General features: G+C 51.4%; 1 protein-coding gene and 1 pseudogene across 6 annotated transcripts in view; both read left to right on the forward strand.

Moving 5' to 3' along the window:
- LOC102409934 overlaps window positions 1-21,861 on the forward strand; it is a 742,713-nt pseudogene that overhangs the window by 490,912 nt on the left and 229,940 nt on the right.
- Window positions 1-21,861, forward strand: part of COL23A1 (collagen type XXIII alpha 1 chain) — a 411,900-nt gene that overhangs the window by 355,892 nt on the left and 34,147 nt on the right. For 4 of the 6 annotated variants that reach the window (XM_044947718.1, XM_044947715.1, XM_044947716.1 and 1 more), the window contains exons 4-5: window positions 3,311-3,318; window positions 4,926-4,952. In XM_044947718.1, the coding sequence (XP_044803653.1) occupies window positions 3,311-3,318; window positions 4,926-4,952 (35 nt within the window). The remainder of the gene's footprint in view (window positions 1-3,310; window positions 3,319-4,925; window positions 4,953-21,861) is intronic. The other 2 variants (XM_044947717.1, XM_044947719.1) reach the window with 1 other exon arrangement.

Genomic DNA, 21,861 nt, shown 5'->3' on the forward strand with positions numbered 1-21,861 from the left:
TATCCTGTCTCGGGCGCCACCTGCCGGGGTCCAGCCCCAGCTGATCCAGGGTATTCGAAGGAGAGACGGCTAGGCGAGGGTCGGGGAACAACTGCTTAATTAAACGTTAATTAAGGAATAGAATAAGGATAGCTCAGTGAGGAAAATTCAGTGGAGAAAAGAGGCTGAGTAGCTTGGTTTACGCGGGGGACCAATAAAACTTCAAGACAAGAAGCTTGCACCACTTACGTAGGCCGCAGGCGTCCTTCCGTTCTCCCGAAGGAGAGGAGACACTGAGGCCTCCCCGGTCGGATCTTAGAAGCCCAGGCATAATTAGTAAGCTTGGTGGGTTCCGCGCTCCAGATGGAGACTCAACCAGAGTGAGAGAGAGAGAGAGACATGGGGAGACCAGTCTTTCGAGGAACTGATCCCAATTCTTTATTTTCCATGGTCTACTTTTATACACTGAGATGTTATGCAAAAGTCACGCGGGGTCAGCAGTCCTGACTTTTATCAAAGTCAGGTGCTTCATACAAATGTATACAGAGGTCTTAGGGGTGTTACATCATCTTCTGGCCAGGGGGCCTGCTGACAATTTACGACCCTCTCCTTGTGACAGCGGTCAGTCAACCAGGACACTTATTTCTCCAGGGGTGATTATTCTTAAAACAGACGCCACCCAAATAAAGTTACATTCCTATAAGGTGAGGGTGTAGTGGGTTTTAGTTAAGGAAAGAATTTACTTAGCCTAAGGTCTAACGTGATTTATATCAAAGGTTAATACTTATGTCTTCTATATATTCATTAATGTGTATAAGGGCAGGGGATGTGGAGACTTAGCAGTAAACATTGGCTCAACAAATGAAAAACCCTTCACCAATATGATTTCTAATCAGCCCATTATACTTATACTAATAATTTTCTAACTTTTCTAAAGAACCTGTTTTTAGAAGGTTTAAAGCATCTTATGCCTCTCATGGTTGGGAGGCTGTGAGCAATCACATGTGGCCGGACAAGCCTGTCAGGCAGGCTAGAGAACCTTCAGAGGAGTTTGTAGGTTAAAACACTCTTGTCACGCCCAGGGGTTTTTATCAACTGGAGCTTTAAGTTAACTCCTTCTCCGAAAGAGGTGGTGGGGGACAGCCCCCCGTAAAGTCAGAGGTGTAGGTGAGAGCACAAAGTAGTAAAGTAGGCAGGCTCTGGTTATGGGGGTAGATGCTCGAGGATTTCCAGGGGGACTCCTGAGGCTCGATCCCGCCTTTGCGTATGTCGAGCCTCCTTCCTCATGACCTTTGCCATGGGCGGAGTGCCTCATGCCGGCCCCCAACAAAATAGGATGTTTTAGTTAGCAGAAAATCCAAGTTAACTCATGTATAAGCCAGAATGACTTCCCCACACCTCAATATGTGGACATGTCTTCTATCAGAGTTAACCAAACATGGAGTAGGCCAGGCACAGGTGAAGGTGCGGGCAGGTGTGTGTGTGTGGCATCAGAAAGGTGATAGTTAGTCCATCTGGTGGCTTTCCTCTTTTTGGTAAAACAGAGAGTGGGGCAGCTGTCTGGAAGTGAGATACCAGCAGTACATATGTCCACATGGCCAACAACCTGCCCCGCCCCTAGTCTAGATTTAGCGTATGCACAGAACGCACCCCCCATCAGGTTACATTCTCAGACATTAGCACCTCGTGCATCAATTTTTGAAGAGAAAGAGCTTTGTCTCATCGCTCTCCTCCCTCTATCCCATCACCTCTTCACTCACCCTCCACCATTAAATCCATGAGCAAGTTCTGTCTGTCCTCACTGGCAAGTCCATCTGACTCACTTTTCTTCGTCTCTTCTGCCAGTCCCCAAGTCCAGGCCACTGTCACCTACAGGGGGACGACTGCAGCACATCCTCAAGCCCACTTTTCCCCCCTCGAATCACTCCTCTGTGCAGAAACCTTCAGTGGCCCCCACTGTCCTTCAGATCACGTCCCCCACCCCCAGATGATGACATGGAAACAAGACACTGTGGTCTGGCTGACTTGCCTTCTCCCCAGGTCTTGCCCTCCTGCAGCCTGCTCGGCTTTGCCTGAACCCTAGATGCCCAGTGACTTGGCGTGTTTGGAGCTTTTCCCTCCCTCTTCCTCTGCCAGATAACCATGCCTCACCCTCTGGACCCAGCCTAGCCTCCTGTCCCCAGTCAGCCCAGCCTGGCTCTGGTCTCTCATGATGAGCTGGGAGCTTCTTGTGCTTCCTTCCTGTGCTGTTGTTTTCTCAAGTATCAATCCATCCAAGGAGAATTCTGAGAGTCAGAGATCGTGGCCTCTCTCACCCCTGGTCCCACTACCTGCACCCAACGCTGATCCATGAAAACATGGGGGTGGCTGACTGCCGAGGGCCGCCTCTGTGTTCTGGCCTCACCCTCCAGACTGAGGTCTGGGGTTGGAGGGGAACAAGCAGAGGAGTCCCTGGTTTGGCAGCACTGTGGCTTTTAGTGGAATATGTGTAGGATCTGAGAATCGGGAGACTTCCTTCAGACATAAATTCCATCCCTAACCAACTATGTAGGTTAGACAAGTCACTTCCTTAGACAAGTCACTTCTTTCACTCTGAGCCTCTGTGTTGTCACCTGCCGATGGGCATGTTTGTCATACCTCAAAGATTACTGAGTAGGTCAAATGCAGTCATGGCTGTGCAATGTGGTGTGTACACTCCAAGGTGAGGAACACCTGCATGTCCTCCACGGGGCAAGTCTCAGCTTGCTGCACCAGCCTTACTGGAGCTGCCACCTGTGCTTCTAGACTGGCCCCCTTCAAATTTCCCTACACACAGCCAGGCTCAGCACCGCTAACCCCAGAGCTGGGCTATGGGCCCCCTCCACCTCCTTACACATCTCCTCATCCACACAAGCACATAGCCAGTGCCTGTTACGAGTATTCTCCCCTCTGCCCAAAATGTTTTCTTTCTCAAGTATCTCCCTTTCCACAGAAATGAACCAACCCCCATTGAGCTCCAAAATGTATTCTTCAAGAAGGAACGGATCTGATTCCTACCCTGCCTGGCAAAGCCCAACATGGGTGTGCCCCAAGCAGGAAGCAACAGCAGCCTCATGTCATGAATGCACAAACCAAAACTTGCTGGACTGTCATAACCACGCACATGCCCATCCGGTCCCTCCAAGGACAGAGGTGCTCCCTCTGCCCTGACACTTGGCTTTGGGGCTGACGACAGCATCAAAGCCTTGCAAGGAGGGGTGACCAGGAGCTGTGCAGGGAAGGGGCTGGCCGGGGTGAGGGGACCTTCTCTCCCTTTGATACTTACTATGGCTTCTCTGCTTGTGTTTTGCAGGTCCTCCTGTAAGTGTCCTGGATTATGTTCTCTGCTCCTGAAAGATAAGATATTTTGTTTTCTCTCTGTGTAGCACTTCTATGAAAAGAATATTTGATTAGAGAGATGTATTCTTTAAAAAAAAAATTCAATCTCAGCCAGGGGACATGTTCTTTTGGCATTTGTAGATGAATGCAAACACAGGATTCCATGTGCTTGACTTGCCCAGTGAAGCATCCTGTGACCATTATCCTTCCAAGAGAGCTGGCACGCGCCTGACTGCTCCTCATCAAAATCTCTGGCTCAAGTTTTTTGACTTGGTGCACAGAAGCACAAGCACCATGCCTGTATTTCCTAGCCCTTCTGCAGCAGTTGATCTGCATAAACATTTTCATCTCACGTGCTTTGGCAGAAAGGACTCTGGAGTCAGGCAATTATGTCAAGAATAAGTGGGGCTTAACCACTAGATTCTGGGGTCTGTTTTCCTTCTTTGCCAAAATATTTGACTCTCTGGGTTGGGCAACAGAGACCTTGAGAGTACAGCTGGCCAGTAAGGGTGCTGAGTTGGAGAAGGGTGTGAGGGAGGGGGTGGCTACTGGATCCACAGCAGCCCAGAAATCCCATTCCTTCTCCAAGACCCATGACAAGTCTGCCTTTGATTCATCTTGGCAGTTTTTCAGAGCCTGATAAATCCCGATGAATTCATTCAAGAAACACAATGACGGTCTGCTTGAGCCAAAATTAACCTTCTAAAGGAATTCCTTTCAGATGAGCAGCTTCATTTTTACTTCAGCTTAACCATGATTCATTTCCCAATCCGCACCCTTCAGAATCTGAATGTCCTGGTGCATGTAGCAGCACCCCATTGAGGAAGAAAGCCGGAATGTGTAGATTTATGGGCCAGGAGCAGTTTCACGCAGTTGAGTCATGTGGAGGCTAGCCTGTGTGAACTCGCCAAAGTGCAGAACGCAGAGGGCTATGGAGCAAATTTGTCTTGTTGTGTGTATGTCTGTGTTTTTTAACCTGGCTGTAAAATGACTAAGTGAATTAAACAAATGCAGAGTTCTCGGGCTGCACGTAGCAAAGACTCCATGGGATTCTGGAAGGTGGCTCCATAGCTACCATGGCAACCTGAAGTGGAGGCCGATGTGTTGTCCAGTGTCTGGGCAGCCACTACTTCAAGCACATGGGGTCAGAGAAGCATCCAGTAGCTGTCAACGTGTCCCCATACCTCTGACTTCCAAGGGCTGTCTTCCTCGGGTCACCCCATTCCCAGGAGCAACAGACAGGAAACCCGTGAGGCCCATGAAGGAGCGTTGTCCGTGGTAGCTAGGAATGCCACCCCCTAGAACTCCACAAGGTCCTTGCCATGTGCCTCAGCTGACATGAGGAAGACACTGTGGTGTGTGCCCTGGTGACCCCTCCAGCCAGGTCAATGAGGTGGGGACGAGGTGCTCCATCCCCCAGACCCGGTTCAGCCTTGCATTCCCCCTTGAAGGAGTCTGTCAGCAGCCTCTGCTGCAAACCCTGCAGACACAGGGGCGGGGGGGATCTGGGACCCTGATTGAGTTCTAAGTGTTGCCATATGGTTTTTCTACCGAAGGTCTAATTATTAACGACATATTAATTACCACAGGGGCAATCGGGACGAGATGGCTACCCGGTAATTTGCCATTTATTTTTTTCTCTCTCTTTGCCCTTTACTCTCTAGCCAATCTTCTTCCTCTGTGCCTTTATTTAACTGTCTGCACTCCTCTCCTCCCGCTCCTGCACCTCTGCTCCTCAGTGGCCACAGTCTCTCTGTGGATGGATTAGCGTTAGTTCTGTGGAGATGCAAAATGTGCGGGTCTGCAAGGCCATCCTGGCAGGAACCGTCTGCCCCTCCAGCAGCCCTGCAGACAAATCAAATAGCTTTCAAGAGTCTCATGGGCATGCTGAGACCACCCAACACTGCTCTTCCCAGCCAGTGTGTCAGCCCTGAGCCCAGGGTCCAGTCCTTGACCGTGGAGTGAGTGCTCCCCCACGGGCTTGGATGTCGTCCTCTTCCCAGGGAACAGGAGACTCCCTGTCCCAGCCCCCCGTGTCCTGTCACCACTCCAGAACCGGAGACTGGGTGGTTCCTGTTTGGCCTCTTTGGTGTCATTACTTCTCAGATCTTCTACAGTTAAACCTAAAAGCTAGCTTATACCTGGAATGGACGTCCCCAGCCTGGGCCGAGTGAGCGCCACAGCGGAAGCATGGTGACACGAGGTTGTGCCGCTGTCGGGTCCTGCCCGTGACAGCAGCATCCAGAAGTCCTAATAAAGAAAGAGCAGGGGGCGAGCCTGGTGAAGGAGAGTACAACAGGACCATCCTGTCAGGAGACACATTTGTCCTGTGCCTCAGGCCAGGAGGATGCAGGGAGGGTAAACGTCGATAAATTCAGGGGCCTCTCTAGCGGCCAGCTCTGTCCACACTCAGGATGGGTTGGCAGGGGAAGGCAGGGGCAGAAGGTGGGTCCCCCAGTCTTGCAGGAGTTGCCTTCCAAGGAGGCTGTGGAAGGCACTCCAGCCCCAAGCATCAGGGAGACCTGAGCATGGGTTCCAACACTGCTATCTCGTATATGGATGACCTTGGGGAAGGCTCTGGCCCTCTGTGAGCTTCAGTTTCCTGCTCTGTGACCCGGAGTGATTCAAAACCTCCCTTACAGCATTGGAGCTGGGATTAATTAAGGCAGAGGAGGTGATAGCTGCACAAAATGTGTCACAAACCTAGCCTACAAGACTTGGTGAAAATTTAGGGGGGATTTCCCTCATGTCTGGAGTGGTCCATTCTGAGTCCGGAGTGGAGTTTGGAACCTCCTGGCTGGCCAGGGCAGCTCCCCCAGCAGCAAGCAGCCTGGACCCTCAGATTAGAAACACCCAGCCCTGCATGGGTTAAGAATGAAATGTGAAGCCAGCCATGATCCGCCTTCATCCCGCAGGAGCACACGGCGGGTCAGGGCGCCACCACCTCCCCAGCAACTTTTCCTGATGCGGAAGGAAGGAGTCAGGCCTCTCATTCCCAGACATGGCAGCCAGGCTCTTGGGGAACTAGAAGCTTTTGCTAGAATATTTCACCTTCATGTCTTGGGCGCACTCCCTTCACTAGCCCAGGAGCTCTGGACAGTTCCGACAGAACCACTCCTGGCATTACCTTATTGCCTTTTACACTCCAGGGTTACTTTTTTTTTGGCTCTGCTGGGTCTTCTTTGCTTCGTGGGCTTTTCTCTAGTTGTAAAGAGTGGGGGCTACTCTTTGTTGAAGTGTGTGGGCTTCTCATTGCGGTGACCTCTCTTGTTGAGGAGCACAGGCTCTAGGGCACGCGGGTTTCAGTAGCTGCTGCACATGGGCTCAATCGTTGCGGTTCCTGGAGCCTAGAGCATAGACTCAGTAATGTGGTGCATGGGCTTAATTGCTCCAAGGCATGTGGGATCTTCCCGGACCAGGGATCGAACCCGTGTCTCCTACATTGGCAGGCAGATTCTTTACCACTGAGCTACCAGGGAAGCCCCAGGGGAGTGAGTAGTGGCTTTTCCCCTATTACTGTCTCTGAGCGCATGATAGCCAGAGGTTCTTTCTCCCTGGCTGTGAGCATCAGAGAGGCTGCTGGCTGACTGTGGGAGTCATTTAGCCCGGGTAAGGGGCAGGGAGCTCTACACCAGCTGCCAGAGGGTCCAGTCTACCTCCCACAGAGCCTCAACTCCCTCTGCCACCATCCCTGCCCTTCCTCCCAGGATGGAGCAGGCTGTGGGGGTGGTCAGCAGGCTCTGTGGGTGACGGGCCAGAGTCCCCCTGCAGAGTTCGGCAGCTGGGAATTGAATCCCAGGAAATTAAGCCTGGGGTTTGGGGCTTCCCTGGTAGCTCAGCTGGTAAAGAATCTGCCTGCAATGGAGGAGACCTGGGTTTGATCCCTGGGTTGGGAAGATCCCCCGGAGGAAGGCATGATAACCCACTCCAGTATTCTTGCCTGGAGAATCCCCATGAACAGGAGTCTGGCAGGCTACTGTCCATGGGGTCCCAGAGTTGGACATGACTGAGCAACTAAGCATATAGTGTGCGAGGTTTTTGGTGCTAAGCCCAGGTCAGAGATAGGGTCTGTGAATTTGAGATGGGGAGGCCAAAGAAGAGGTGTGTTCACCTGGTATGAAGTTGGGAGCTTTCTGGAAAGGAAGCAGGTTAGAGCCCAGCAAGCCCTCCCCACTCCCTGTTTGCAGGCAGCGCTGGCAGCCTGTGCCCTTGTGCCCTTGGCCCCTTAGGCTTCTTGTTTCTGGGTAGCCCCGAGCAGACTGGGCTGGGTGAGAAGCTGGTATCACATCAACAGTTACCCCAGGGCTTGTTGCTCCTTTTCCTGCTGTCACCCATCCCCAGTTTGCATGCAGCTCCTCCCTTCTGACTTCCCACGTGGCTCTAGTGATAAAGAACCCACCTGCCAATACAAGAGACATGAGAGATGCGGGTTGGATCCCTGGGTCAGGAAGATCCCCTGGAGAAGGAAATGGCAACCCACTCCAGTATTCTTGCCTGAAGAATCCCATGGACAGAGGAGCCTGGCAGGCTGCAGTCCATGGGGTCACAAAGAGTCGGACAAGCTGAAGTGACTTAGCATGCATGCACCGTTCCACACAGATCTGGGCATCTTCCCTAGGTGGGCTTGCCTTGCTTGCTTCTGAGTTCAAGGTGTTCATGCCTCCAGTGCCGGGAGCCGGTCAGCTCACCTAGCTGTGTGCTTCTGAGCACCCTTGTTCCAGGCATCAGAGGCTGTCCCTTTAATGGGCCCCCAGGGTGAAGGTGACACCCTGCCTGGCTTCCACTAGTAGGAGGGAAGCAGACCCATGTGGGCGGGGGGAGGTTGGAAGGGAATTCTGCAGGCTCGGGGGTCTATGTGTTTTAGGCTGAAATTTGGACCTCTCAGCTGATGGAGGCCCTGGCTCCCAGCCTGGGCTCTGCTTACAGATGGTTCCATGTGGTCACCCAGGGGTAAGGTGACCTCTGTAGCGTGAGGGGCCTGGCCGCCCGAGAGGCACCTCATGTGCTGAGTATTCACAGGCTTTTAATCTGTCTGACCCAAGTCCTATCCTGGCTCAGGTGGGCGAACTGGGGTACTTGGAACCTGGGGAAATCACATTGACAGAGCTAAAGGTTTAAATGGGAGAATACACCCAGAGCCCAAGTGTAGGATGTCAGGTTGCAGCCCCTCAATAATACCTCTATCTTCCTCACCTCACACAACCTTGATGGAAAGAAAGACAGGCTTAGGAAATTTATCCACCCACACACGTTGGCAGCATTTAGAAAGGAAAATGGATTTGAGAGCAGTCCGTTTTCTTTCTTTTTTTTTTTTTTTTTTGCAGTGAGGTTTACTGAAAGGAAACAGAAAAGGCTTCTGACATAGACATCAGAAGAGAGTGAAGGAGATTACCCCCGTCGTTAACTTGAGAAGAGCTTTATATACCTTCTAGCAGGCTACCAACAATAGGTTAAATAAGCATTTCAAAGTTGTAAAAGTTTTACCAAAACCCTGAGAACTGTCAGTGTTAGAAAAAGTTTTAGGGGCTTTTTTCTGCAATTTAGTAAACTTCAAGACCAGCCTCAGGGAGGTTTTTCTTTTCCTTTGTGCTAAAAGCATGTCACTTCCTAAAGGGAAGTAAGAGCAAGAAAAGAGTTCGGCAGGGTGGCTGTGGTGAAGACTGTGCCAGCTGTGTGTTCCGGGTGAGTCCAGGCCCCTCCCCACCCTGCGAGCAGAGCAGCTGAAACTAAGTGCATATGTGGGCCCAGCAGGGCAGCAGAGGGACAGGGGCAGAGAAGCTGAGTATGTACCTGGGGCAGGCTGTGGACGGAAAAGGGCCTGTGGTCACCTTGTCCACAGTCTCCCTATACAGAGGCCAGCCTGTCCTTTTCTACTGCAAGGGTTCATGAATAGCTCTCTGCTGATGACGAAAGAAGCATGTTTTTTATAAAAACCTTCCCAAAATAGAGAAAAGCACAAAAAGAAAAAAACAATTATCCGTAATCCTACCACCCACAGATAAGTCCTCTCAATATTTTGGTGTTTGTTCTTCCCATACTTTTTGTATACACGTTTATTTTTATTTTTATTATTATAAAAATGAGATTACAGTGGACATACTTTTTTGTGACCTATTTTTTTTTCACTTAATATAGAATGAGACTTACCTACATTATTAAGAAATTTTTATAGAAAGTAATAGCTGCATAGCATTTTGCCATATATGTAATTGATTTAACCAATCTCCAAGTCATGTTATTTATGTTGACAATCTTTCACTCTTGTAGTCAACACGATGGGAATAAATCTAAGCTTATTTCCATAATTATCTCCTTAGAATAAACGTCTAGAAGTTGACTTGCTGGCCCAAAGGGTTTGCACATGTTTAAGGCTTTTGATGTGTACTGTCAAATTGCCCTCCCGAAGGCTGTGTTAATTTACACTCCCACCAACAGCACATGAATGCTACTTGTTTCCCAAAGCCTTGGTCAATCAAGGGTATTATACTTTTAAATCTATGCTAATATTATAGGTAAAAATTTATGGATGTCAGTGTAAGTATGTATCTTGTTTTAATTTCGGGTATATTTTCATTAGAAGCAATCTCAGATGATATTAGTTTTGATAAAATTCATGTAATCCTGGCAATGGCACCCCACTCCAGTACTCCTGCCTGGAGAGTCCCATGGACAGAGGAGCCTGGTGGGCTGCAGTCCATGGGGTCACGAAGAGTCGGACACGACTGAGCGACTTCACTTTCACTTTTCACTTTCATGCATTGGAGAAGGAAATGGCAACCCACTCCAGTGTTCTTGCCTGGAGAATTCCAGGGACGGGGGAGCCTGGTGGGCTGCCGTCTATGGGGTCGCACAGAGTCGGACACAACTGAAGCGACTTAGCAGCAGCAGCAGCAGAGAGGAAGGGACAACTGGGGTCGCTGTGGCCTTCCTGGAGGTTTCTTATCACACTCTCCTTTTTCCTCTCCAAACTGTGGCTTCTGTCTAGGACAAAAAGACTTGTCCCTCACGCAAGGCTCAGCATTGTCTACACCTTGACTTTGGCATAGAAAACTTCTCACCATCTCCTATTTACAACATCAAAATCCTCACATTTCCTCTTTTTTTTGGCATTTGGACTTTTTGACTCTTAACACTGAGCTTTAATGACTTTTGGGTTTGTTTTACACCTTCAGAACACAATTTAAATAGTTATTGAAAATGTGTATTTAGTAAATTTTCCAGAGCTTAAGATTTATGTATTTGAATGTATGAGGAAAGTGATAAGCTGTGAGACCAGAGGCACATAGAAATGATGAAGCCCATTGAGGGCCAGTGGTGCAGAGTCCCTGGAATAGGGGAGCGTGACCACATCAGAAACACCATTGGCCATCGTCTCTATGCCAGACAGTTTCCTGGGTCTTTGGACTAGCGCCAAACAGGAGTGACAAGGCCCCTCCCTGCAGTGATGAGGAGAGAAACAAAGAAACCAACAAAACAGTAAAATCCTAGACAGAATAAAGCAGGGAACATGATGAGAGGGCTGACTGGGTGGATTAAATAATCAGAAAGCTCTTGGGGAAGATGACATTTGAACTGAAACTCATATGATGAAAAGATGTCACAATTTGGGGAGGCGGTGGGAAATACTCCTGGCAGAGGAAAAAGTGCACAAGTCATGAGACTGGAACAAGTGTCGTGTGTCCAGAGTATGTGTGAGGCCAGTACGGCTGGAGTGAGTGAGCAAGTGCCAGGAAATGGTAGAAGGGGGAGTTGGAAAGGTCTCCAGGGCTGCATGGAGTAGAATCTTGTAGGTCACAGTGAGAGGCTGACCCAGGCAGGAGGCCAAGAAAACTCAGCTCTGTGTCTACTGAAACCACCTGCCCACAGGGGCAGACTGCCTTGACAAGAGCTGGGGGACTCTCTCCTTCCAGTGCTTAGTCGCTCAATCATGACCAGCTGTTTGTGGCCCTTTGGACTACAGCCTACCAGGCTCCTCTGTCCATAGGATTTTTCAGCAAGAATACTGGAGGGGGTTGCCATTTCCTCTTCCAGGGGGATCTTCCCAACCCAGGGATGGAACCTGCATCTCCTGGGTCTTCTGCATTGGGAGGTGTGTTCTTTACCTGCTGAGCTATAGGACTGTCCACTCCCATCCCCCGCCCAGAGGCTTTTCCAACATGCCAGGGACTATAAGGACTGTAAGTGCATGGACTGAGTGTTTGCTGGAGACATGCTGGCCCGTGTTCACACCCGGAGAGATTGATGGTCTTGACCTTGCTGCACAGAGGAGGAAGCTGGGCTCAGTCCATGATAGGACTTGGCTGAGACACCAGGCCCACCCCCAAGGCAAAGCCTGAATTAGCACAAAGCCTGCAGACTCTCCATCACACCAGCCACCCTATCAGGAAGCTGGCTAAAGCAGCAGATCAGGGCTCAGACTGTCTGCGCACTGGTAGAAGGGTCTTTATCCTCTCATCACCTAGAGAAACAGATATTTACAGTGAATGTTCTCCTCCTCATCCCTGTTTCTATCTGGCCCTGGGATTCTCACCCCATTCCACCACCCCTCCCCCATTATCAAATTGTTAGGACCCTTTCCTGCTTTCCATTAAAAAACAAAACAGAAAACCAGGTCTAACTTAAAGAAGAAAATGTCTTCGTCCCATCTTCTCTCCTATTCCTCATCCATATATCTGTCAAACTCCTACTCATCCCTCAAAACAGGCCCCAATTAGAAATTGGTAGTGGCAAGAGGGGGGAAATCTTCCTCATGGTGAAATGTCTAATTCCATTTCCCTGGCCAGGAGCAGCTGAGGGAAGCAGGGAGACCACAGCCATAATTGACCCCCTCCCCACCCCTGCCCCTAGGCATCCACTCAGCCCTTCTGTCAACATTTGCAGTGAGAAACTTGGCCTAGATGAAAACATGAGGGATCGGATCTGTGCAGCACTTCACAGTAAGAGTACATCCTCTCCCTGGACACCACGACTTGTGCCTATTTTATGGACTGAAAAAACTGAAGCTTAGAGTGGCCGTGCCATTTTGCCACATCTCACAGTGACAAGCACGAGGAGCCTGGCTTCCCCCTGAAGGCTCTCTAGACCTTCCCACACAGAGATCTTTATGGCACAGCGGGTAAGGCTGTAAGGCAGCCAGACAAGGCCCTGGACCCCGCAGAGGAAGGAGGAGCTAACTCCTCCTGGGACAGGGGAGGCTTCACAGAAGAGGGACAGTTGGGGCCTGCTTTGAGGGATGAGTAGGAGTTTGACAGGGGGAAGAGGTAGATAGGCATTCCATGCAGCACCAACATGGACACAATGAAAATGCAGGGTCAAAGTGTGGTCCACGTGCCAGTGGACGGTGACCCTGTGGAAGGGCAGGAAAAGAGGAGGATGACGCTGAACGAAGGGCCCCCACTCACCCAGAGGGATGAAGATGGATGTATATACTGGAAAGGCCTCCCTGGCTACAGGACAGAGACAGGGGCAGGGTGTGGGGGAGGTCCAGACAGAAGGTGGCTATCAATATTAAGCGGCTGAAACAAGTCCCAGTAAGGATGAAATGAAAGAGGCAAGACTGGAGAAGAGAGGGCTGGCAGGAGTTGCAGCCTGACTCTGACAGGTGAGAGACCAAAACCAGAAATCCTCATGCTTGGCAGCAGCCAGCTCCCCAAGCATCCTCTAACTGGGCCAGGGGTGAAGGGCAGGCAGAGCTGCCCATCTCATGCAGAGTCAGTCATGGGGGGCATCGACAGACAGCCTAGGCCCCAGGAGACCAGCACAAGCCCTGCGCTGAAATGCGGGATAGGAGACAGGGCCTCTGCCTGGGACCAATTTTGGAACGAATAACTCAGTTAGACTGTTTGGAATTAATCAAGTGAACAAAAAAAGAACCACCAGGCACCATGCATTCATAGGCTTATTTGCACCCTCATAGTTCAAAAACAGCTTTGATTGTAAAAATGTAATTAGTTAAATGATTCATCTGTAATATCCCGAATTCATCTGTTTTTGGACTTCAGCATCCTACATCTCATTTTCATCTGACCCCTGCAGGGCTGCTCCCCAGTTCTCCAGATTCCGGGTGGAGCAAATGAAAGCAGATTTCCCGAGCAGCCCCTGCTAATTGTCCCCAGATTGGAACTGTGGGGAACCACAGTTGGGCCCCAGGGAAAAGGCCACCATGCTGACTTTCCCTTCCTCTTCCCCAGGGTCCCCTCAAAAGCCCAGTACAGGTGCTCCTGGACCTGGGCTCCTTGCCTTGGGCCCATGTCTCTCAAGTATCACACGTGGAACAACCAAAAGAACAGAGGGTTGAGCTGCTGCTCCTCCCCCTGGTCTCTAGAAGCCCTACTTACCCTTGGAAGCATTTTGCATCTTCCAGGCAGTGGCCCAGGAGCCCCCTGCTCCTAATACAAACCTCCAAGGAAGGTACCACCTTCCCATGTCTAGTTCTGGGATTGCTCTCAGCAGAGGTAGCCCGTGGGAGGCCAGCAGAGGTTTGTCCGGCTCTTTGCAGGTGTTCCTGTGACAACACCTTTGCAGAGTGATGCCCTCCAGGCTGGTCTCTGACTCCCTTTCCGCCCAGGCAGTGAAGAACCCTCACCCCATTGCCAGGAAGAGTATGTTCAGACCTGCACTAGGCCACTGGGGCAAACTCAGGTCTTCCAAGTAAGTAGACTTGAAAGAACGCAGTTATTTGGAGTATGAAGCTGGTCCACACAGTATCCTCCTGAAATCAAGGACTGGCCCTCTGTCCTGCCCATGCAGTGGAGAGAGAGTGGGCTTTGGGGCTCCACAGACCATGTGACCCCTCTTCAGGCGTTTGGGGAGCCAATTAACTGACCCCATGAGAGTCCTAGCACTGGACATACGGATTGGGTTCAGTGAGTGACAGTTCCTTCAACCACGGTGATCACCAACCCCAGCAGGGGGAGCCCCTCCCAAGCCAGTGTCCCCAGCACCCAAGATGTGTCCCAGAGGGGCAGGAGTCAGCTGGTGCCCATGACAGCCTTTGACAGGTCAGGAGCGCCCTCTGGTGCTCCCAGGCCAAGTGCTGGTGCCAGTAGGGAACTTTATAGAAGAATTCACTTGGCATTTGGTTCACTCAACAAATATTTGTTGTGTCCTCACTTTGTTTGACATTTGGGATACAACTAGTGAGACATACATCCAGGGCCCCTCCCCTCATGGAGGCTGGGATTGAGTGGGAGAGAGAATCAAACTTCAGGGCTGAGAAGGTGCAGGTTGCTACAAGTGTCTGTGACCCAGGCCAGGCTTGGTGGGGGTCAGGGCACCATCCAAAGGAAAAGAGGTGTAAGCCGAGTTTGGAAGGCTGAGGAGGGGCTGACAGATGGGAAATTCAAGGATGATGTCCAGGGAAAGGGTGCACCCAAGACAGGCCGGGCTGGGAGGGAACAGGAGAGGAGGGTCAAGGCCAGCAGGCCTGGAGCACTCAGCTTCATTGACAAGTCAGTTGCCTCTATAAAGGGGGCACAAGGTGGAGAGAACTTGCAATAGCATCCAACCTGGGAAGGTCCAGGCTTAACAGAAACCTTGCAAATCCATCAGGTTACCCAGGAAGCAGTGAGTTCCCTGTCACTGGAGGTATGCAAGCCTGTGCTACATAACCACCCTTCAGGAGGGGCTTCTAGGGAGAGATTGGCCCCAGTGGGCCATCTCCCTACCAAGGCAGGTCCTTGTACTTGTGTGTGTGCTAAGTCGATTCAGTCATGTCCAACTCTTTGCAATCCCATGGACTGTAGCCTGCAAGACTCCTCTGTCCATGGGATCCAGGCAAGAACACTGGAGTGGGTTGCCATTTCCTCCTTCAGGGGGATCTTCCCGACCCAGGGATTGAACCCACATCTTAGATCTCCTGCATTGATGGGCAGGTTCTTTACCACTAGTACCACCTGGGAAGCCTTTTTGGGCTACTCAGACCCAAACTTGGTGGGACAGGATGGCGCAAGCCCATCTAGAGAAGGGGGCACTTCAAATAGTCACAAGACACCCTTCAGAGGCAGGCCTCTGGTGGGCACTGGATCCTCAGGGAGGGTCACAGTGGGGAGGGGAGGTGGCAGGAAGGCAGTGCAGTAGGTCAGTTACTGAGGAGCTGTGTGGGCTAAGGAAAAGTTGAGGAAGACTTCTCAGAGGTGACGTGTGGGTCTGGAAGGAGTATCGTGGGGGCAGACAGGGGGTCCTTGAATGTCAGGCCAAGGGGAGCTGCAGCTCTGCCCTGAGAGGGGGGTGAGGCCATACCAGGTGCAGCCAGAGGGAGATGGTGAGGTGGGAAGCATGCAGGGTTTAAGCAGGAAATTCAGGCTTGGGTCCCAGGCCAAACTGGCTATGCCTAGCCTTGCCAACCTTCAGTTTCTTCATCGGTGGAATGGAGGTAATAACGGTACCTGCCCAACAGGGCTATGCTTAGGCTCAATGACTTCCAGGTAAGAAGGCAAAGGTGTGTGTGTGTCTTTTAGCTCTGCCCCATTTCCTGGATTTTTACACCAAAGCTGGCCCAGCACTTTACAGTCACACTCATTCAACGCCCTGGGTGCCCAGCTCTAGTCTAGACACTGTCAGCTATAGGAAATCATTCCATGCACACCACACCTACTTTACAGAGGAGGAAACAAGCTCCAGGGAAGTTAAGCAGCTCGCTCCAAGGCCTGCAGGGTAAAAGCAGAACAAGGAGGATGACTCCCTGCTGCTTCACTGTAGGAAGAATGGGTACTGAGGGGATTGGAGGCACGGGGTCTGGTGGAGACCGATCCAGGAGAGAGGCCATGGTAAGTGGAGAACTGGACGTATATGTGGTTCGGAGAGATGGTTCAGAGCTAGAATTGCAGGCTCTCAAGCTCACTGATGCATTCCAGGGGCCAGCCAGGTGATGACCCAGACGGGCTGGGTGCAGGGGAGTGGAGGGAACAGTGGGCTTCGACTGAACTGGAAGGGCACATGCCCCATCTAAGGGGGTCACTGTAGCTCAGCCCAAGCAGATCGATCATTACCACGTCTTCTAACATTTCAAGAGAAGCTGGAAATACAGGTTTTTTAATGAAATCTTTGGATTCTTAAGAATTCTAATCAACCTGTTAATTCTTGCAACTCTTTGCAACCCCATGGGCTGTAGCCCACCAGGCTCCTATGTCTATGGAATTCTCCAGGCAAGAATACTAGATGGGTTGCCATGCCCTTTTCCAGGAAATCTTCCCAACCCAGGGATCAAACCCAGGTCTCTTGCATTGCAAGCAGACTCTTTACCATCTGGACCACCAGGGAAGCCCAATCTGTTAACAGTGGGTAACAACTGTGTCACTCATGGAAACCAAGGGGGGCTAACCTCAAAACCCAGGGTTTCAGAGAGGCTGGGGATTCAAACACGAGTGAGGATGGGAGGAAGCAAGCAAGTGGCCCTGCAGACTGAGGCTCAGGGCAAGAGGGCAGATCAGGTGTGTAGCCTTGGATATCAGGGGTCCCTGCAGCCTGTGTCTGCTGTGAGCCCTGTCAGTCACTCTTGTCCCCTGGTGTCCTGGTAATGCTGGGTCTCAGTCCCACCAGCTGAACTGTGCTGTCCCAGGCAGGCCACTACCCACTGTATAGTTTCAGCCACACTGGGCCCGCCACCCTCTGATCCATCCTGCTAGATCTTCATCGCACCAGAGGCTGCCAGCAAAATGGGTGCCTCCGCTGGTCTGCCATCCCATTGCCTTCCCTCAGACCAGCCCCACGTGCCTGAGCTGGAGACACCAGGCTGGAGGCAGCGCTCAGCAGATAAGCTCAGTTCACTGATCCAGCTTCCATCCTCACCCACCCAATGGGAGTCAGGTCTGTCACTCCCCTTCACCCCACCCTGAAACAATTTTTCCCGATATCTGACAGGGTAATCATGTAACGGGCAAATGTGTAATTTAGGCAGGTATTTTGGGATCTGTTCAAAGGCATAGCACCCCTTTTTCTAGCCAAGATGTGTAATGGACATATGTGTAATTGCTTCCAGGGCACACAGCGTGTTCACTGATCATGTCTTCTCCCCAAAATAGAAGCCAGCTGGCTTTCCGGCCTCACAGAATCACAGAGCTAAAGGGACCAATGGGTTTTCTAGGCCAAGGGTCACAAAGCCAGATGCCCTGACAGAGCTGGCAGGTCACTTCAGCAGGACAGGAGGCCAGTTGTGAGGCCCTGGGAACTGCACTGGGCCCAGCAGCCGTTGCCAGGCATGTGAACCCAGCTGAACCCATCTTCAGCTTTTCGGTAAAAGTCCATGCTCCAGATGTTTATGTGAAATGTTACAATTTTTAAATGTTGCAACTAGTTTGGTTAAGTTTTACTTCTTTTTTTTTTTTTTTTTTTTAACTGCATGGGCTAAACCAAACTTGGCTCCAGGCCAGCCCTGCCCACCCTTGCCCAGACAAGGAGTGAGAGCGGGCAGCATGGGAGGGCCAAGGAGCAAGTGAAGGGCAGGGCTCTGACCTTGGCAGGCTCCTAGGTCCCCACACAGCTGGAGTCCCCACAGCTCACTCTGAGTTAGGTGTAGCTGCTGCTAAGTCACTTCAGTTGTGTCCGACTCTGTACGACCCCATAGACGGCAGCCCACCAGGCTCCCCCGTCCCTGGGATTCTCCAGGCAAGCACATTGGAGTGGGTTGCCATTTCCTTCTCCAATGCATGAAAGTGAAAAGTGAAAGTGAAGTCGCTCAGTCGTGTCCGACTCTTCACGACCCTATGGACTGCAGCCCACCAGGCTCCTCCATCCATGGGATTTTCGAGGCAAGAGTACTGGAGTGGGGTGCCTTTGCCTTCTCCAAGTTAGGTGTATCAGGTGACTGCAAAGACCACTCTACAAAGAGCCTGAGATCCCAGGAAGGGGTTCCCCAGAAGAAGCCACGTGCCACCACCAAGACACAAGCTGCAGCCAGCCTGGACGTAAGAATGGGGGTTCTTTCTTCCCTTACCCTACAGTGGAATTCAAGTCTGGGAAATCACTAAGCCTGGACAGTCGTGCTGTGGCCCGTGTGTATGCAAACAGTCTGACCTGAGAAATGAGAACCACATGGTACTGACCTGCCCGAGGGCACTGCCCATCCACCCCCTTGCCCACTGGACAGCCCTAATGAGAGAGCCTTTGCACAGGAAAACACACACCCCAGGCTGGGACTCTGGGCCCCAACAGCCTTGTAATTTGATGAATTGTCAACATCTGGGCCATAATTACTGGCCCCTGGACTGATAATCCTGGTAAGCCCCCATCCAGGGGCCCTGTTCTGGTGCATTTGGGGGGTGCTCCATTCCCCTACAGGAGCTGTCAGCATTAATTACAACCAGAAAGCAAGATAGTCACCCAGCCCCGGCTGGTCTGAGCATTTACTCCTGTCTCTGTCTAAACACGGCCAGTGTATTGATTCAGTTCCATACAACAGATAACTCTCGCCAGTTGGGAGGCCTGAGCCACAGCTAACAGGGAGGAACAGAGCCAGCCTCACACAGAGGAAACAGTCTGCACAACTTCTTTGCCCCGGGGTCCCTCCAAGGCTTTGTTCCATGGCCACATTGAGATGCTCCAGTGATAGAGTTGGCATACTCCCTGGCCCAAACTTACTTCACCAAGAAACCTCCTCTCTTTTGCCATACTTGCTAATATTTTTTTTGAAAGATGGCTCCATGGAACCCTGCTTAGGAATTAACCAAGGGGTGAGGGAGGGAGCCAACCCACAAAGGTAAGAGATGTTGGCAGTGGCACAGCCTGACATCTCACTGCCAGCCACTCGGAAGGCCACCCAAACATCCCTCCCCAGCGCTGCCCACCCCAGGGCCAGTGCAGACTCCACTCCGTGTCTGCTTGCCTGTAGGTCTCACAACTTGGGTTGATCTGAAAGAGGAGACCAAGGAGACTATCTTGGGACCCATGTTGAACTTGTCATTTGAGAGAAAGGCATGACCTCCATTTTACAGATGAGGAAACTGAGGTTCCAGGCTGCTCAGGTTGTTGAGCGGGGCAAGGGGATGGGCCAGCACGGGGGCTCTGTCCTCCTGGCCTGAGGTTCAGCACAGCGCAAGGTTCTGTTTGCTTCTACACAACCAGAATCACCCTGGAGCTCAGCTGATCTGCACCAGGGAGGAGTGATTTAAAGCATAACCCAGCCTTGTAAACAGCTGTCTAGCTTCGTGGAGGGCAGAAAGCGTTGAAAACCTCTGGTGAATTCCACGGCTTTGATCAGGCAGGGGAAGGAGCCAGCAGGGACCAAGCACCTCCAGGCACATGCTGTGGCATATGACCCTCAGGGTCACCCGTTCTGTGGGAGCTGAGGCTCAGAGACGGGGTTTGAACCCAGGGAAGGCCCCAGTCCTCCCTTCACTCTGTGTCATTCCTTCTGCTCCTCTGGTGGGAGATGCAGGGAGAGAAGCATCTCTGCCGAGAGTCGGGGAAGGGAGGGCTGTCTGGATAGGATAAGACCCCCTGCCACCAAGGCCCTGCCACCACCCCGTCTGGGGTTCTGCTCTTCCAGATGGCTTGGCTTCCCAGTACATTCCCCTCCTGCTCAAAACCAGCTTGTCAGCAGCTGGGGCACTCAGCCTTGGTCCAGCCCATCTACTAGGCCTACCCTTCCCCAGAATGTTTCTCTTCCTCACAGAGCACTCAGAGCCAGGCTTGGACCTCCCTCCAACTCATGGAAACACCAGGTTCATCCACACAGCCTGCCATCACAGTTGCTTTGCAAAGATTCAGCCAGGCCCTGAGACAAGGCATCCAGTGAGGCTGGGAACATTGCCTTCTGGGAGACCCACAAGCTCAGGCAAGTCTTTCAGGAAAGAAACCTATTTCACAGGGTATAGCTCCTTACTTCACTGTGGATGGTGACTGCAATCATGAAGTTAGAAGACAACTGCTGCTTGGCAGGATAGCTATGACAAAAAACAATGAAATCACTTTGCCAACAAAGGTCCATATATTCAAGGATATGGTCTTTCCAGTAGTTGTGTATGGATGTGAGACTTGGACAGTAAAGAAGGTAGAACGCTGAAGAATTAATGCTTTCGAACTATGGTTCAAAAAATCTTCTATGGAGAAGACTCTTAAGAGTCCCTTGGAAAGCAAGGAGATCAAACCAGTCAATCTTAAAGGAAATCAACTCTGAATACTCTTTGGAAGGACTGATGATGAAAGTGAAACTCCAATACTTTGGCCACCTGAAGCAAATGGTTGACTCAGTGGGAAAGACCCTGATGCTGGAAAAGATTGAAGACAGGAGAAGAGGGCAACAGAGGATGAGGTGGTTGGATGGCATCACCGGTTCGATGGACATGAACTTAGGCAAACTCCGAGAGACAGTGAGGGACAGGGAAGCTTGGAGTGCTGCAGTCCCTGGAGTCTCAAAGAGTTCGACACAACTTGGTAACTCAACAACAACTCCTTACTTGACCATAGAATTCCTTACCCCAGGCAAGCCTGCAAGACACTAGTGTTCCATGGACACCAGTTTTGTAAAAGCAGTATTAGGGTGACTGTGGGCAGGGCCCATCCTCTAAGGGTCACAGCCTGGGCCCCAGCCTCTCCCAAGATAAGAGGGGTCAGAATCATGCCCCAAAGCTGGGCAAGTCCATCTGACTCCAAAGCCAAGCTGTTTCCTCCTCCACCCCACCCTTCTGTGAGTTCCCTCCTCGGTGACTCCCAGTGACCCGTGGTCACTGAGCAGCCTCTCCAAGCATCAGCTATTTCCCCAGACAGAGAATTCAAGGGCCTGGGCATAAACTTCCTGCCTCGGTGTCATCAGAGATGAGCCCAGAGCCACCTCCACAGACCAAAGCCATGGCTGTGGGTCAGCTCCGTCCCCGAAGTCAGGCCCCCACCCTCTGGTCTCTAAGTATCTGCACGTCACCATTCTATGTTTGCCAAGGGAATCTTCTTGGCATCATATCTAACCACGTGCATGCTAAGTCATTTCACTCATGTCCGACTCTTTGTGACCCAATGAACTGTAGCCCACCAGGCTCCTCTGTCCATGGGAGTCTCCACATACAGCTCCAGCTTTGAATCCCTGAGGAACTCGTAACTTTCCTTCAGCCTCACCATGGGCATTTCCAAGGTTGGTGCTCTTCATGCCCCCTCTGCCATTATTCTGAAACTACAAACTTTATCAAGTCCCAGGAGCCAAGGGACCTGTGACCCCAAATACAGACAGGACCCCGGATTGAAAACTTGGTTTTCTGGCATGTAGTGGGCTTCTCACAAACTAGTAAGCTGGGAACCAAGGCTGCAGTCTCAATGATCCACTGGGACAGTCTTGGAGGTGGCAGAAGGGAGCATCCTGCCTGGAAGGCAAGAGGCCCCTGGTCACTCTTAGGAGGGGGCTGCTGAGGTCTGGCCTTCAGAATGCTCTCAGAGACAGTTTGTGGCACTGAGTTTTCCCCTCTGGGGTCAAAGCCAAGGGAACATCCCCAAGCTCCCTTCTATAACAGTCATTTCTAGAAAAGGGGGGCACCGTGGCACTGCATGCCTCACATCAACTGGAACTGGGCCTGGCAGAGGGTCAAAGTGAAAGAAGGTCCA

Source organism: Bubalus bubalis, chromosome 9 (genome assembly GCF_019923935.1).
Source record: "Bubalus bubalis isolate 160015118507 breed Murrah chromosome 9, NDDB_SH_1, whole genome shotgun sequence".
NCBI lineage: Eukaryota > Metazoa > Chordata > Mammalia > Artiodactyla > Bovidae > Bubalus > Bubalus bubalis.